This window comes from Vipera ursinii, assembly GCF_947247035.1.
Source record: "Vipera ursinii genome assembly, chromosome: 1".
Taxonomy (NCBI): Eukaryota; Metazoa; Chordata; class Lepidosauria; order Squamata; family Viperidae; genus Vipera; species Vipera ursinii.
Genome location: NC_139512.1, coordinates 192,443,556 through 192,458,242, shown reverse-complemented (window position 1 = coordinate 192,458,242; position 14,687 = coordinate 192,443,556). Strand labels below are relative to the sequence as shown.

The following is a 14,687-nucleotide window of genomic DNA, read 5'->3' as shown; positions in this document are numbered from 1 at the left end:
GTTGATGTAAGAGCAAATCCGAGCTATTTTATCTGCAAATTCCTCTGCACAGCCCTGAAGGGGGACATCAGGCTTTCCCCCATCCAATCAACCCTGTTATCCATGATTAAACTAAATTCAAGGCAGGCATTATTACAAAGTGACCAGACATTTAATAGTAGCAGCCGAAGACAGGGCATCTGTAAGTCTGCTGCTCAGGAAATAGGGCTGAGTTTAGGGAGCTCCAATAAAAGTGGAGTTAGAATGGCATAAGATGATTGGATAGAATTTTCCAAGAGCATCCTATCTTCTCTCTCCCATCTTACCTCCTCATATCTGTAACCACTGAGATATACTAACCATCCCTAGTCTCCGCAAGTCCCAATGTCCCCCAACCCAGACTTCCTAGTTCCCCAAACAAGGGATTCCTGCCCAGAGTCACTTTGAAGTGAGATGGGTGGCAAATAAATTTAATAAAAAATAAAATCCCCACATCTCTCACCGAAATATATACAACTGAGGGGACAGGAGTAATCTAGGTCCCTGGTCACTTTAACACCCCTCAGTGAAACAAACACTACCCTTTAACTGTCAGCCACCCGTGCACCAGTCACTCCACCAGGATATTACATTTATATTACACAAAGTTTCCATTACTACCTCCTGGTTTTTAGCCAGAAGGAATCAGTGCCTTACAAAGGAAGAGTCATCCTTTGCCCACAACACAACCCTATCGACAGTAACTAGGCCAACCAGATATTAAAATTCAGACAAAATCTGGCAGAAGCACAGCATGGTCATTACACCATCCTTTCTGCACACCCAGTGATGAAGAAGACAAGATGGTTCCCACAAAGTGATCCACAGCAATCTTCAAGAACAAGCCCTCTAGGGTTACTAATCTTTCCCAGTTCATTCATCCAAGATCATCCTGCTCTGATTCCTCAAAAAGAGAAGCAAAAGCTGTCCATTCAAGAAGGGAGGGAATTGGTGGCAGAGGGAACAACAAGCAAAACACTTCTACTGTTACTGCTGCTGTCACCAAAAAGACTCAGAACCAGGTCTCTACTACCACCCACCCAGCTGCCAGCTGCATTGCTACCACAAAATAGAAAAGCAGCAGTAAGCATAATTCAGCAAGTTTACTCCAGAGTGATCCTGGTGCAGCTCCCACCAGTGATGGCAATCAGCAGAAGCAAAGAACCAATACAGCTCTCTCTAGTCATGGCCAACAGCCTGAAAGGGAATCTGAGTCCTGAAGTCCAGCACATTGGGCCAAGGTCTCACTCAGGGTAAACTGGCATGTCACCAGAGTGTGCCAGACATAACCAGGAAGGCTCCAGAGACTCCACCAAAATACCATGCCTCTTGTGCCAACCTCCACATATTAAAAATCCCACACAATGCAACCCAGCATTTCTCATCCAACATCCTTCAATAATCCAAACTGAAATATTTCTGAAACCTGGCAGTCATTTGCTGTTTAAAACTGCAATCATTTAATGAGGATATATCTAGAGTTTACCCTGAAGCACTTCCTCATTTGCAAATAAATCCTTACTGATGTATGAACAATAAAAATACAATACCTCCTATTTTATCAGCACTGACTGTAGTTTCTATGATATGCTCCCTTTATGTAAGGTGATTTTGACTCTAAATTCATTGGCATTCATTCACAATTCTGTTTTGATCTATTGTTTGTTGCCCAGGGAAACCATTTGAGGTCACAACAATTGTGACTGCTGCTGTTTCCAATATCATTGTTTCTATTCTACTTGGGAAGCGCTATGACTATGAAGATGCCACATTTCTACGACTTATGAATATAATCAGTGAAAATATACGGCTTACAGGGAGCCCACATATAGCGGTAATCTAATATTTCATTTGAAGAAAAAAATGCATGAAGTATAGGTAAATGTGTGTCATTTGTGCTTTATTGCTAAGCAAAGCATATTGTTTGTCATAGCAGAATTGTGTTCAAATGATAAAATATACATGATATCATGATTCAAATTTTATATAGTTGCATTGAAATATCTGATGTAAGTATAAAAGTCACTTTTTTCTGCTGTGACATCACTTACTGTCCCTTATTTGTATAAGCAAATGTCCATGTTACTTGTGAATGCACTCATATTGTATGGTTGGAAATGCCACTTCAATTTCTTCCCTGTCTCACACATAAACACACTTTACTTCACAACTCTAGAAGTACTAAATATTTTCCTTGACTTGAACTTGTATCAATTTCTTAGATTGATCATTCTCATTGCTTCTTTGGGAATCAACAGGATGTGAGCATGAAGAACTCATTCACGAGTATTTTGGAAAATGAACACTTTTTCTCCCAATAATTGTGTGGAGATTCAGTCCATTGGATTTGGATTTGAAACATTGGCTATGTATAGCTTTCTTAATCATGTACTTTTGCTTATTATTGTAGTTTATTTTGGTACATTATTTTCATTAAAATGCTTTCAGATGTCTGACAACTATATTCAGAGTATTCAATGTACTTAATATGTTTTCCTTCATCATTCTTTCAGCTATATAATATGTTTCCCACGCTGGGCTACCTTTTGGGTTTTCATAAAAAAATAATGAATAACAGAAAGGAGTTCCAAGATTTCATACAGTCTACCTTCATAGAATATCTCAAAAAACTTGATGAAAATGACCAGAGGAGTTTTATTGATTCATTTCTTATTCAACAAAGAGAGGTAATGAAGTACAAGCTATTTTTAACTATTTTTTAATATGACTACTTGTAAATTACATGTGGTTGGTGAAAATTTTTGCTTTAGAAATGTGTGTGTGTCAACGGGAGGGGGAACCAAATTTCTTGCCCTTTCCAATCATTCCTTCTTGATTTTTTGTTTCATAGCCTGCAGTCATTTCAATTACAGTCAGTTTACTATGTAGTTGTTGTTTGCATTAAAAAGATCATCAATATATAGCCTATTCCCGTGGTGGCGAACCTATGGCACGCGTGCCACAGGTGGCACACAGAGCCCTCTCTGTGGGCACATGCACCCTTGCCCCAGTCCTAGGCCTTCAGCTGGGTTTTATAAACCCTTTTTGCTTTAGGCCTCCGCTACCATGTGCAAAAAAAGAAAAAAAAGTTCAATCAATTTCAATCAATTTCAACTTCTCGTGGGGAAAAAAAAGATCTCGCAAAGTTGGAATTGATTGATTGAACTTTTTAGTCCCACCAAGTCTGCCGTTACCACCGCAGCCACACCTACCCAATTGGTCATACCCACCCAATGGGCCCTGCCCACCCGGCACCCAACAATACATAAGTGGGTTTTGTGTTGCAGTTTGGGCACTCGGTCTCTAAAAGGTTTGCCATCACTGGCCTATTCTGATCAATCCTTCAGTGGGCCAATCAATTTATTTTTTTATATCACAATTTTATTGTGTATAATCAGGTATCAGGGAGACAGCACAGAGTGTAGGCTGGAGCTGGCCTGGACTATATATTAAAATCTTTGGGCTGTGGGAGAGATGGTGGAGGACTGCAAGTTGGCTGTTGCAGGGGAAGCAGGGCAGCTAATAGTTGGTGTCCCTTCTTTTCTGGCTATAGTCTAACTGAGAACATTAAGATCCTACTTTTTCATATCAGATTGGTTGTAGGAAAACATCAGTTATCTGTTTTATTACTGGCCTGGCATTTATTATGGAGGCCTGGCAGAGACAAGTGGAGATTTTTAATGAAATTAATGAAATCTTTAGGAATCTTATCTCTCTGACTGGATATTTCATCTGAAAGAATGGTGTGTTTAATTCTGGCACCTTATTTTCAAAAGGCTAATGATAAGCTAGAGAAAGAGTTCAAAGGAGGACAGCAAAAATGATTCAGGAATGTGAGGACATACCCTATAAGAATAGGGTGAAGGAACTTGGGATGTTCAATTTGGAGAAAGATTTAACAACGACACGATAGCTGCATTCAGGCATATTAGGAGAAGTTACACAAAAGGTAGATGAGAGCTGTTTTTCAAAGCTAGGACTAGTCTCCAAAGGTTCACGGTCATCCAAAAATCTTCTTAGTTCCTTACTAGTTGCTCACATTCATTTCTAAGGAGCAAAGCCACCAAATACACAGCTTTGGTGGGAAAATCAGCTGTTCAGTGACAGGACAGAAAAAAATGCCTGCCCCTCAACATGGCATCTTGGGGTAAGTCCTTCATGGGAAAAGTTCCTCAGCAGCCCATTCTCCTGATACGGTTTTCCACCCTAGTTATAATTCTATGGTCTAATTTTTTGGGAATGATGCCCTTCATTTCTTCCTTCTGTTCTTCCTTTTGCCAAGTATATATTTTAGACTGATGACAGAGACTGTCTTATCAGACTCTATAAGCTTTTCTTTTAGAGAAAAAGGTGAAATAAAAACAAAGAAAGGAAGGAAGTTAATATATAGCAGGTTCAATACACTATGTCAATATTTTTCTCTGTGTAGTCGCCAATATTCCTGACTTATAGATGACTTTTCTAGACATTCACTCTTTTATTTCCTTTCCTGTAAAGAAGTACATCTCTCACTGTTTTTGTATGACAGCTTCAATAGTCCTTTATCATTTTGTAAAAGGTAAATGATGTCCCCTAATCTGGACTCCACTAAAGTACTCAGTCCAGTAAAGAAGTGTCCTATTGGTCTTCTGGAATTTAGGTTGTATAAGTATATTGTGTTTCCTTGATAGTTCTTCTCTTTTTAAAATACACCTCAGGAGAGTAAGAAGATGACTAATGGATATTTCCATAATGAAAATCTTAAAGCTACTTCGGGTAACTTATTTGCTGCTGGTACAGAAACAACTGCAAGCACTCTGCGCTGGGCCATACTCCTGATGATGAAGTACCCAGAAATCCAGAGTAAGCACGTTTCATTTTATTGGCTTTCAATCAAAAATAGAACAGTAATGAAGAGATTACTAGATGAACAAGGGAAAATAGAAAGTAAGAATAAATTGTCCTTTCTGTTGATATTAAGGAACTCATCAGTGTGAGAATATGAAGAAAGAGGTATAAGATATTTCTGCATTGAGAGTTCACACATGTATGCTTCATTTTATATTCTCATTGACCCATTCTACTATTTTTTAGAAGAAGAGCACATCACATCTTAATATGAGCCAAAACTGAAGGGACTGTTCCATGAAGAATAATATATTCCAACCATGATATGATCTTGACTCATCTCTATGTGCTCCACCCAACATTTAATTCTTTCTATGGTTCGAAAACGTAAACTAGATGTCAGGTTTCCGACGTATCAGCTTTTCAAGTGACTCTGAGGCATTGTTTACCTTAAAAGTCCTTTATTAGCCTAATACACTGGCAAATGCTTGCTCGAAGGAAGCTGGAATCTGAAATCTCTGCCCCTTGCACAATATATTAAAACACAATTCTCTACCTTTCTAATTTTGTCATTAATCATATTCTCCAATTGATTTAAAGAATCAGTTTCCCTTCCATTAGAAAAGCCGCCAAGGTCTTATCTTCTTAGTAAGAGATGGCCTTGAAAGGTGCAATCCTACTCATCCCCCCTCCCAACCTTAAAGCAATAACATTCGATGTCAGCAGCGTTAACACTAATAGTCAATTAGTAATCTATTTCTCCTCTGGATATTCATAAACAAGGAAAAAGATGGCAAAATGCTAACAAAAAACATAGCTTTGTGTTATTAGGTATGTACTACAAATGTATTTAGCTATTTAATATTTCTGAATCTACTTAAGTGAGTTAAAACTTTTAAATACTATCCTTATTATTTTTAAAAATTGTCACTAACATTTTCTGTATCTATTTCTTCAGAGATAAATATTGTGTTTCTCTAATGTACAGATAGTCATCAACTTACAACTACAATTAGAACCAGAACTTCCATTGCTAAGCGAGGCAGTTGTTAACTGAGTCATACCCAATTTGCACCAGTTATCGCCACAGTTGTTAGTTGAATCATCTGGTCATTGAACAAATTGGGCTTCCCACATTGACCCTGCTTGTCAGAAGCTAGCTGGAAAGCTCACAAATTACTATCACTTGACCACAGGGAGCTGCAACTATCCTAAATACACGCTGGTTGCCAAGTGCCTAGATTTTGATCTGATAACCCCAGGGGTGCTATGATGGTCAAGAGTGTGAGGATTGGTCATGCAGAATTTTTTTCAGTGCCATCGTAACTTCAAACAGTTGCTAAATAAATGGTTTAAGTCAAAGCCTATGCAACCAATTCTTCATGTTTTATCCTGCACAGTTTGAAATTTTTGCATAAACTCTCATTTAAAACAAAATTTAAGCAATGAGTCATCTTTATACATAATCTATCATGCCAGGCAAGGTCCAAGAAGAAATTGCAAAAGAGATTGGGGTTCGTCAGCCAAGGACAGAAGACCGAGCCAAAATCCCTTACACCGATGCAGTAATTCATGAAATTCAAAGATTTGCTGATATTGTTCCAACCAACTTGCCACATGCAACCACCATGGACATAACTTTCAAAGGCTTCTTCATCCCCAAGGTGATCAGTCTAAAATCACTGCATTGTTCAGATTCCAATCTTTTTAGTACAGTATAAACCGTTTTACATAGGAGTTATTAAGCACTGATAATCTATTTCCCTATTTTTCCTTAAAGTGTTTCTCCTTGTCTAGTATTTACCTTTCATTATTTAAAAATTCATACATTTGCAATGCTGTTTTAAAAATTTAATTATTTTTATAACAATATATTATATAGACACACTTTTAAATATAGATTTTTCCCTTTTGATGTTTAGGGTATGCAGATTGTTCCATTGCTGTCGTCAGTGCTCCATGATGAGTCTCAGTGGGAGAAACCCTATGAATTCTATCCTGAGCATTTTCTTGATGCTGAAGGAAAATTTGTGAAAAGAGATGCGTTCATGCCTTTCTCTGCAGGTAATATTCTCTGTACGTGTGTGCATGAGTCCATGCATAATACGAATGCTTTATATTTTGGAAAGAAAAGTTCACAAGACACAGCGGAACATTTGAAAAAGTGGTAATAAAACCATGATGTATTAAACTTCCAATTTAACAGAGTTTAGACATAAGATTGCCTGATGCTGCCATAAACTTACACTGCACTACTAGGCTTTTAAACATAAAACAACAGCAACAAAAAGAAAGTTTTAGAAAGATCTCTGTGATAGTTTATGGAAATATTTATGAACTTCTGAGATTAATACCAAGGTCCTTCAATGTCTCTTCCAGTCCTCTGATTCTCTGAAGGAACCTATGAAGGATGTTATGGCAGTCATATTCTATAATTCACAAAGGCATTGTTTATGTCATCACTAGATTGTCATCACCATTCAGGGTTCTTAAACCATGATATATCTGAAGTCAATTGTTATCAAAATGAGGGGCTGAAGATACTTGTTAAGGACATGAAGGCATTATTGAAAATTGTCTAACTCAGGGGTCCCCAACCTGTGGGCCATGGCCCAGTACTGGTGCATGGCCTATTGGTCATCAGGCCATAGAAATGGATGGCGAGTATGCACATGTGTGCATGCACTCCCCCACTCATGCTAGTGCCACCACGAGGGGACTAGCCACTGCATGAGCACTAGCAACCCCATTTGCCTATGTGTGCAGGTACTAGTATGCCTGTTTGCCCATGCATGCAGGTGCTAGTAGTCCTGTTTGTACATGCTTGCAGGCACTAGTGCAGCCACTAGCACCGTGTGGGCTCTAGCGGTTCATTTGTGCATGAACGCGGGTGCTAGTGCTACTGCCAGTACCACTGCGGGTGCACATGGCTGTTTATGCAGGCATGCAAGCAAATTTACCTGCTCCTCCCTTTCCCTCTGGGCCGCCAAACTGGAAAGGTTGGGGACCTCTGGTCTAACTCATTCATTGGTGGGGGGGAACACTGCATGCTGTAAATAGTAGAAAATATTAATGCATACTTTTCCCCCTAAAAACTACAAGATTAATGATTGAGCTTATGGATCAGGGGAACATTCTGACAACCAAAAGAGTTTAAAGGAAGATTTAATAGGTGTCCCCTCTCCCCACAATGATCTTTCAGTAAAGGTATTCCTGTAGTTGTAATAACTATCTCTACATAGAGTGGGATGCTCAGTCAACCTTCTGTTCAGAATAACACAATAATAGAATAACACAGCAGGAAGGGACCTTTGAGGTCTTCTGGTCCAAGCCCCTGCTCAGGCAGGAAACCCAGACCATTTCAGACAAATGGTTGTCCAATCTCTTCTTAAAAATTTCCAGCATGCATAACTTGGAGCATTAACAGCTTCTGAAGGCAAGTTATTCTGTGGGTTGATTATTGTAACTATCAGGAAATTTCTCCTTAGTTTTAGGTTGCTTCTCTCTTTGATTAGTTTCCATCCATTGCTCCTTGTCCTGCCTTCAGGTGCTTTGGTGAATAGCTTGACTCCCTCTTCTTTGCAACAACCCTTGAGATATTGGAACACTGCTGTCATGTTACCCCCTAGTCCTTCTTTTCATTAAAGTAGATATACCCAATTCCAGCAACCCTTCTTTATATGTTTTAGCCTTCAGTCCTCTAATCATCTTTGTTGCTCTACTCTGCATTCTTTCTAGAGTCTTAACATCTTTTTTACATTGTGGCAACCAAGCTGCATGCAGTATTCCATGTGTGATCTTACCAGGGCATTTTAAAGTGGTATTACTTGATCTTGATTCAGTTCCTTTGTTAATGGAACCTAGAACTGTGTTGGCTTTTTTGGCAGCTGCAGCACACTGCTGGCTAATATTTAAATGATTGTCCACTAGGCCTCCAAGATCCCTTTCACAGTTACTACTAATGAGCCAGGTACCACCTATACTATAACTGTGCATTTGGTTTTTCTTGCCTAAATGTAGAACCTTACTTTTTTCACCACTGAATTTCATTTTGTTAGATAGTGCCCAGTGTTCAGGTCTGTCGAGATCCTTCTGTATCTTAAGCCTATCTTCTTGAATGTTAGCTATTCCTGCTAGATTAGTGTCATCTGCAAATTTGATGAGTTCCCCATCTATTCCCTCAACCAAAACATTGATGTTGAAGAGTACTGGGCCTAAAAGAGAGCCTTGGGTTATTCCACAGCATGTAGATGCATGCATACATCCATGTAGATGCAGTTCCATTGAGGACTACATTTTGTGTATAGTTCGTCAATCAGTTACAAATCCATCTGGTGATAATGCTGTCTAACCCACATTTTTCTATCTTATCAAGTAGCAGATTGTGGTCTACTTTATCAATAGCCTTACTGAGGTCCATGTAAATTACATCCACGCCTTTCCCTGGTCCACTAATTTTGTCAAAGAATGCAATAAGATTTGTCTGGCAAATACTAATAATCAAGGTTCTTCTGAACCAAAAAAGTAGCCCTTGTTGGAATTTATGCCCCAAATGTGAGACAAAAACAATTCTATAAAAAATTGCATAAAGTTATTGTAGAAATTGAAAATGAGAATATTTCCCTAATGGGTAACTTTAATGCAATAGTGCAAGACTTTTCAACCAGTGGTACGGGTACCACCTGTGGTACATTGGCACCTGGCAGGTAGTATGCAACCGTCCAAGAAAAGTGGTAGCGGGGAAGGGGAATGAGCTGAACCGATGGCAGCACCGCGCAAGCCTGAGTGAGAGGTGGCTGGAGCTGCAGGGCTGTCAGGGCTCAGCGAAAGCGCCAGGATCAGCGCTTCTTTGGGGCTGTCAAGGCTCAGTGGAAGCACCAGGATCAGCGCCAGGCTCCAGCTGGAGCTCGGCGCTGATCCTGGGGCTTCTGAGCCCAGAAGAAGTGCTGATCAGCTGGAATGTTGCAGCATCTCCTGGGTCTTGTGATTTACATTCAGATGCTTGGCAACTGATTCATATTTATGATGGTCACAGTGTCCCAGAGTCATGTGAAGTGACCAAAACCTGCTGCAACCAGGGGGGGAAATAAAAACCAAACACACCCCACCCCACCCCCGCTGCCAATCCTCAACAGAAATGCTCACAACAATGAAAGCCTCGGACAGAAAGAAGAGTGCCACTGGGCAGGCAGGCAGGTGTCTTGCTCAGCTGTGGCTTGGGGGGCACTTTTTTCAGTACCATTGTAACTTTGAACAATCACTAAGCAAACTGTTGTAAGTCGAGGACTACCTGTAGTTCATCATTTTTTTCTTCTTTTTTGCTAGGCAACTGGTGGTACTCGGATGTCAACATATCCTAAAAGTGGTACAATGGGTGAAAAGGTTGAAAAGCCCTGCAATAGTGGATAGAGAGTTAGACTATAAAAGCGATACATCAAGGAAAGAATTTAGAAGAACACTACCCAGTACCTTTTTTAAAATGGTGGAGGAATTTAACATACAGGATAGCTAGAGGGAGAGAAATTTGAAAACAAAGCAATTCACATACTACTCTGGTCGCCACCTATCGTTGTCTAGAATTGATATGGTCTCGATATCAAACGAACTAAATCTGGAAGTAGAGGATGTTACAACAGATACAAATTTATGGGCAGATCATAATGCAGTTATAATCAGATGGAAAGGACACAAGAAAAGAAAGAGGTGGACCTTAAAAAGAGCAATTTTAAACCAAAAGGAATTTAAATCTAAGATGAAAGAGCAAATGCGTATATTCCTCCAAACAAATAAGAAAGAAGATACGAACAGCCAAAACCTATGGGTTACAGCCAAAGCAGTTATGAGAGGAGTTGCAATTGCATACGTGGTCAGTGATAATAAAAAAGGGCTATTCCAAAAAAATCTAGAGGAAGAACATAGGAAATTGGAAATACAACTACCAAAAAAACTGCAAAGTCGGGATCTGAAACAACAATTAGACCAAATTAAACACAAGCTGAATATTATGGAGAAGGAGGAACTGGTGCAGAAAGTAAAAGGTGCTAGACAAAAAAATTTCGAACATGCGAACAAACCTGGGCGATGGCAGGCCTACAGATTAAAGAAACAAAAAGACAAAAGATGGATTGGTAAATTATGTAATGAAGAGGGGAGATGATCTATCAGAGTGAAGGGGGGAAAAGTGATGTATGAATTTTATAAGAAACTCTATAAAGACGAAGAAAATATTAGTGAAGATAAAATACTACAATGCCTCCAGAAAGCCGACCTACCAAAGGTCCCGGAAGAAACCCAAAACATGTTAAACAAGGATATAATACTTCAAGAAATCGCAGAGGCAATTAAAAGGCAAAAAAGCAACAAGACGCCAGGCCCAGATGGACTACCATCTGAAATATATAAGAACTTTCAAGAATTTTTAGGTCCAATCTTACTAGATGTATTCAATGAAGTGTTTAAAAAAAGCCAAGACACCTACCTCATGGGAAGAAGCAACTATTACACTAATACCCAAGGAAAATTCTGATCTGACACTTATCCAAAACTATAGGCTCATATCATTACTTAATTCGGACTATAAAATTTTTATGGCGATAATGGCAGAAAGACTGAAAAAGTTTTTTGCTGAATTTATCCATCCTGACCAAAATGGTTTCTTGCCCAAGAGGCAGATAAAATATAATGTCAGGATTATATAGACACATTGGAATACTACGAGACTCACAATGAAAAATATATGGCGCTTGTTTTCGTCAACGCACAGAAAGCATTCAACAATGCTAAATGGGATTTTATGTTGAATCAGTTAAAACATATGAAATTTGGTGAAATGTTTATCAATATGTTCAAAGCAATTTATTTGAAACTGGAAGCAAAAGTAGTAATAAACAGAGAAACTACCAAAAGTTTTCAAATACAAAAAGTTTTTTGCTGAATTTATCCATCCTGACCAAAATGGTTTCTTGCCCAAGAGGCAGATAAAATATAATGTCAGGATTATATAGACACATTGGAATACTACGAGACTCACAATGAAAAATATATGGCGCTTGTTTTCGTCGATGCACAGAAAGCATTCAACAATGCTAAATGGGATTTTATGTTGAATCAGTTAAAACATATGAAATTTGGTGAAATGTTTATCAATATGTTCAAAGCAATTTATTTGAAACTGGAAGCAAAAGTAGTAATAAACAGAGAAACTACCAAAAGTTTTCAAATACAAAAAGGCATAAGACAAGGCTGCCCATTATCATCATTGCTATTTGTACTCTCTCTAGAAGTCTTGACTAGAATAATTTGGAAAGAGGTGCAAATCAAAGGCTTAGAAACCCAAAAGGAAATATTTAAGTTACAGGCCTACACAGACAATTTGGTTTCTATCATGGAAGAGCCCTTGAAGTCTGGCGTAAAGTTGCTGGAAGTATTGGGAGAATATGGAGAAGTAGCAAGTTTAAAGATAAATAAAGAATAAACTAAAATGTTAGTTAAGAATATGATGAAATTGCAAGAAAATGAGCTGGTTGGGAAACTTAATAGTCAAACAACAAAGAAGTTGAGATATCTAGGGATCCAACTGATGGCAAGATGAGTCACACTTAAAGGAGATAATTATGATGTATTAGTTGATCAAATTAAAACGGATTAGACAGATAGAAAAATTTGCAGCTGTCCTTTATGAGAAGAGTTGCAAAAATAAAGATGAATGTATTACCTAAATTACTCTTTTTATTTCAATGTATACCAATCAGATTAGGAAAGGAGTTCTTTGGAAATTTAAATAAAATTATATCTAAATTTATTTGGCAAGGGAGAAAACTGAGAATGTTAACCAACTATCACATGATCCATATTTTTAAAACTCAATAAAGGATATAAATAAAAAATATATATTTGCCTGGCATGATCTATTTTTCACAAACCCATGTTAGCTTTTGGTTATGACTTTGTTTGCCTCTAGATGTTTGCAGATTCATTGCTTGATTATGTTTTCCAGAATGTTCCTAGGTATTGATATACTGATAGCTCTGTAGTGTCCAGGATCTAATTTTTTTTCTTTTTTGAAGATGTGAACTACATCAGTTCTTTTCCAGTCCTCTGGTAGTTCCCCAGTGCTCGAGGTTCTTTGAAAGATATAGTTCAGTGGTTCTGAGATCACGTCTGCCAGTTCCTTAAGAACCTTGGGGTGTAGTCCATCTGGTCCTGGTGATTTGAACTCGTCTAGGCTGGACAGGTGCTCACTTACCATTTTCTTGCCTATTTTAACTATTACTCCTGTTTTTTATGGTACTGTTTTTGATAGGTTGGACTGGTTTTTTTCCCTTTGGTGTAAAGACAGATGCAAAAAATGACATAAGCAGTTCTTCTTCCTCCTTGTTGCTTGCCATCTTCTTGCCACTTTCTCCCATAAATGGACCATTTGTTTCCTTGACTAATTTCTTGTTTTTTACATGTTGAAATAAGCATGTTCTGTTGTGTTTTACTTTTGTAACCAGCCTTAATTCAGTCTGAGCCTTAGCTTTTCTCACTTCAACTTTGCAGGCTTGGGCTATTTGCTTATATTCTGCCTTAGTTATATGTCCCTCTTTCCACTTTTTATACTTATTTTTCGTCTTTCAATTAATCAGCCATACTGGTTTCTTTTGAGAGCTATTATTTTTATTCTTCTTGGTATTGTGCTAGACTGTGTTTTTATAATGCCACTTTTCAAAGTTTCCCAAGCTTCTTGGGTTGTTTTCCCCTTAAGAATTCTCATCCATGGAATCCTTTCCAATTTCTAAGTTTATTAAAATTAGCACTCTTAAAATCTAAGACTTTAGTTTGACTATGTTCTATTGCTTGTGCCTCCAGAATGTTGAATTCCAATATTGCATGATCACTTCCCCCCAAGGTTCCTGTGGCTTCGACATCTTCTATCATTTCATCTCTGTTTGTGAGAATTAAATCCAATATGGCTAATCCCCTAGTTCCCTTCTCTACTTTTTGGGAGAGAAAGTTGTCTGCTAGGTTTGACAGGAATCTGTTTGATCTTCCACTTGGTGCAGAGTTTGTCTCCCAGTTGATAATGTTGAATTACAATATTGTATTATCACTCCCTGCCCCCCCAAAGGTTACTGTGGTTTCAACACCTTCTATCTTTTCATCTCTGTTAGTGAGAATATGGCTGATCCCCTAGTTCCCTTCTCTACTGTTTGGGAGAAAAAGTTTTCTGCTAGGTTTGTCAGGAACCTGATCTTTCTCTCAGTGCAGAGTTTGCCTCCCAGTTGATGTCAGGGTAATTAAAGTCCTCCATTACTGTTGTGATGTGTTTCTTAAATACCTTAGTTAACTGACTAGCAAAACATTCTCTGTTTCCTCTGTGTGGTTAGGTGGCCTATAGTATACACCTATGGCAATGTCTTTTTTCCCCTTTTATATTGACCCAAATGCATTCAAGACAGTTTTCATCATTGTTCTGCTCTATTTCTTTAGAGATGTAGTTATTTCTTATATATAGTGGAAGTCCACCTCCTTTTTTATTTGGTCTGTTTCTTTTAAATAATTTAAATCCCTCTAGCTGTATATTCCATTGATGGGTTTCATCACACCAAGTTTCTTATGATGGCAACAATATCATATCTGCCCTCATTTACTTGAATTTCTAATTCACCCTGTTTATTCCTCATTCTCTGTCCATTGGTGTGTAGACATTTGAGTCCTTTTTGACTGATCCTATATTTACTTTCTACATAACCTGTTTTGTGTCTACTTCTTTACCACCTGTTTGATTAGTGCACATGATGGTATGGCGCACATTATCAAAAGTTTGATTTTCCTTGAAAGCAGGATTGACATTCTTACCC

At 38.3% G+C, this 14,687-nt stretch overlaps 1 protein-coding gene and 1 long non-coding RNA gene across 2 annotated transcripts in view; one reads left to right on the top strand and one right to left on the bottom strand.

Annotated features, from left to right (window-relative positions):
* The window catches only part of LOC310632646, a 1,302,393-nt gene that overhangs the window by 1,009,331 nt on the left and 278,375 nt on the right, over window positions 1-14,687 (bottom strand). The window lies entirely within an intron of this gene.
* Window positions 1-14,687, top strand: part of LOC310632641 (cytochrome P450 2K1-like) — a gene marked incomplete at both ends in the record, with an annotated part of 45,136 nt that overhangs the window by 29,611 nt on the left and 838 nt on the right. Inside the window, 5 exons of the mRNA XM_083349955.1 lie at window positions 1,692-1,852; window positions 2,532-2,705; window positions 4,716-4,860; window positions 6,325-6,509; window positions 6,768-6,909. Coding sequence (XP_083206081.1) covers window positions 1,692-1,852; window positions 2,532-2,705; window positions 4,716-4,860; window positions 6,325-6,509; window positions 6,768-6,909 — 807 coding nt within the window. The remainder of the gene's footprint in view (window positions 1-1,691; window positions 1,853-2,531; window positions 2,706-4,715; window positions 4,861-6,324; window positions 6,510-6,767; window positions 6,910-14,687) is intronic.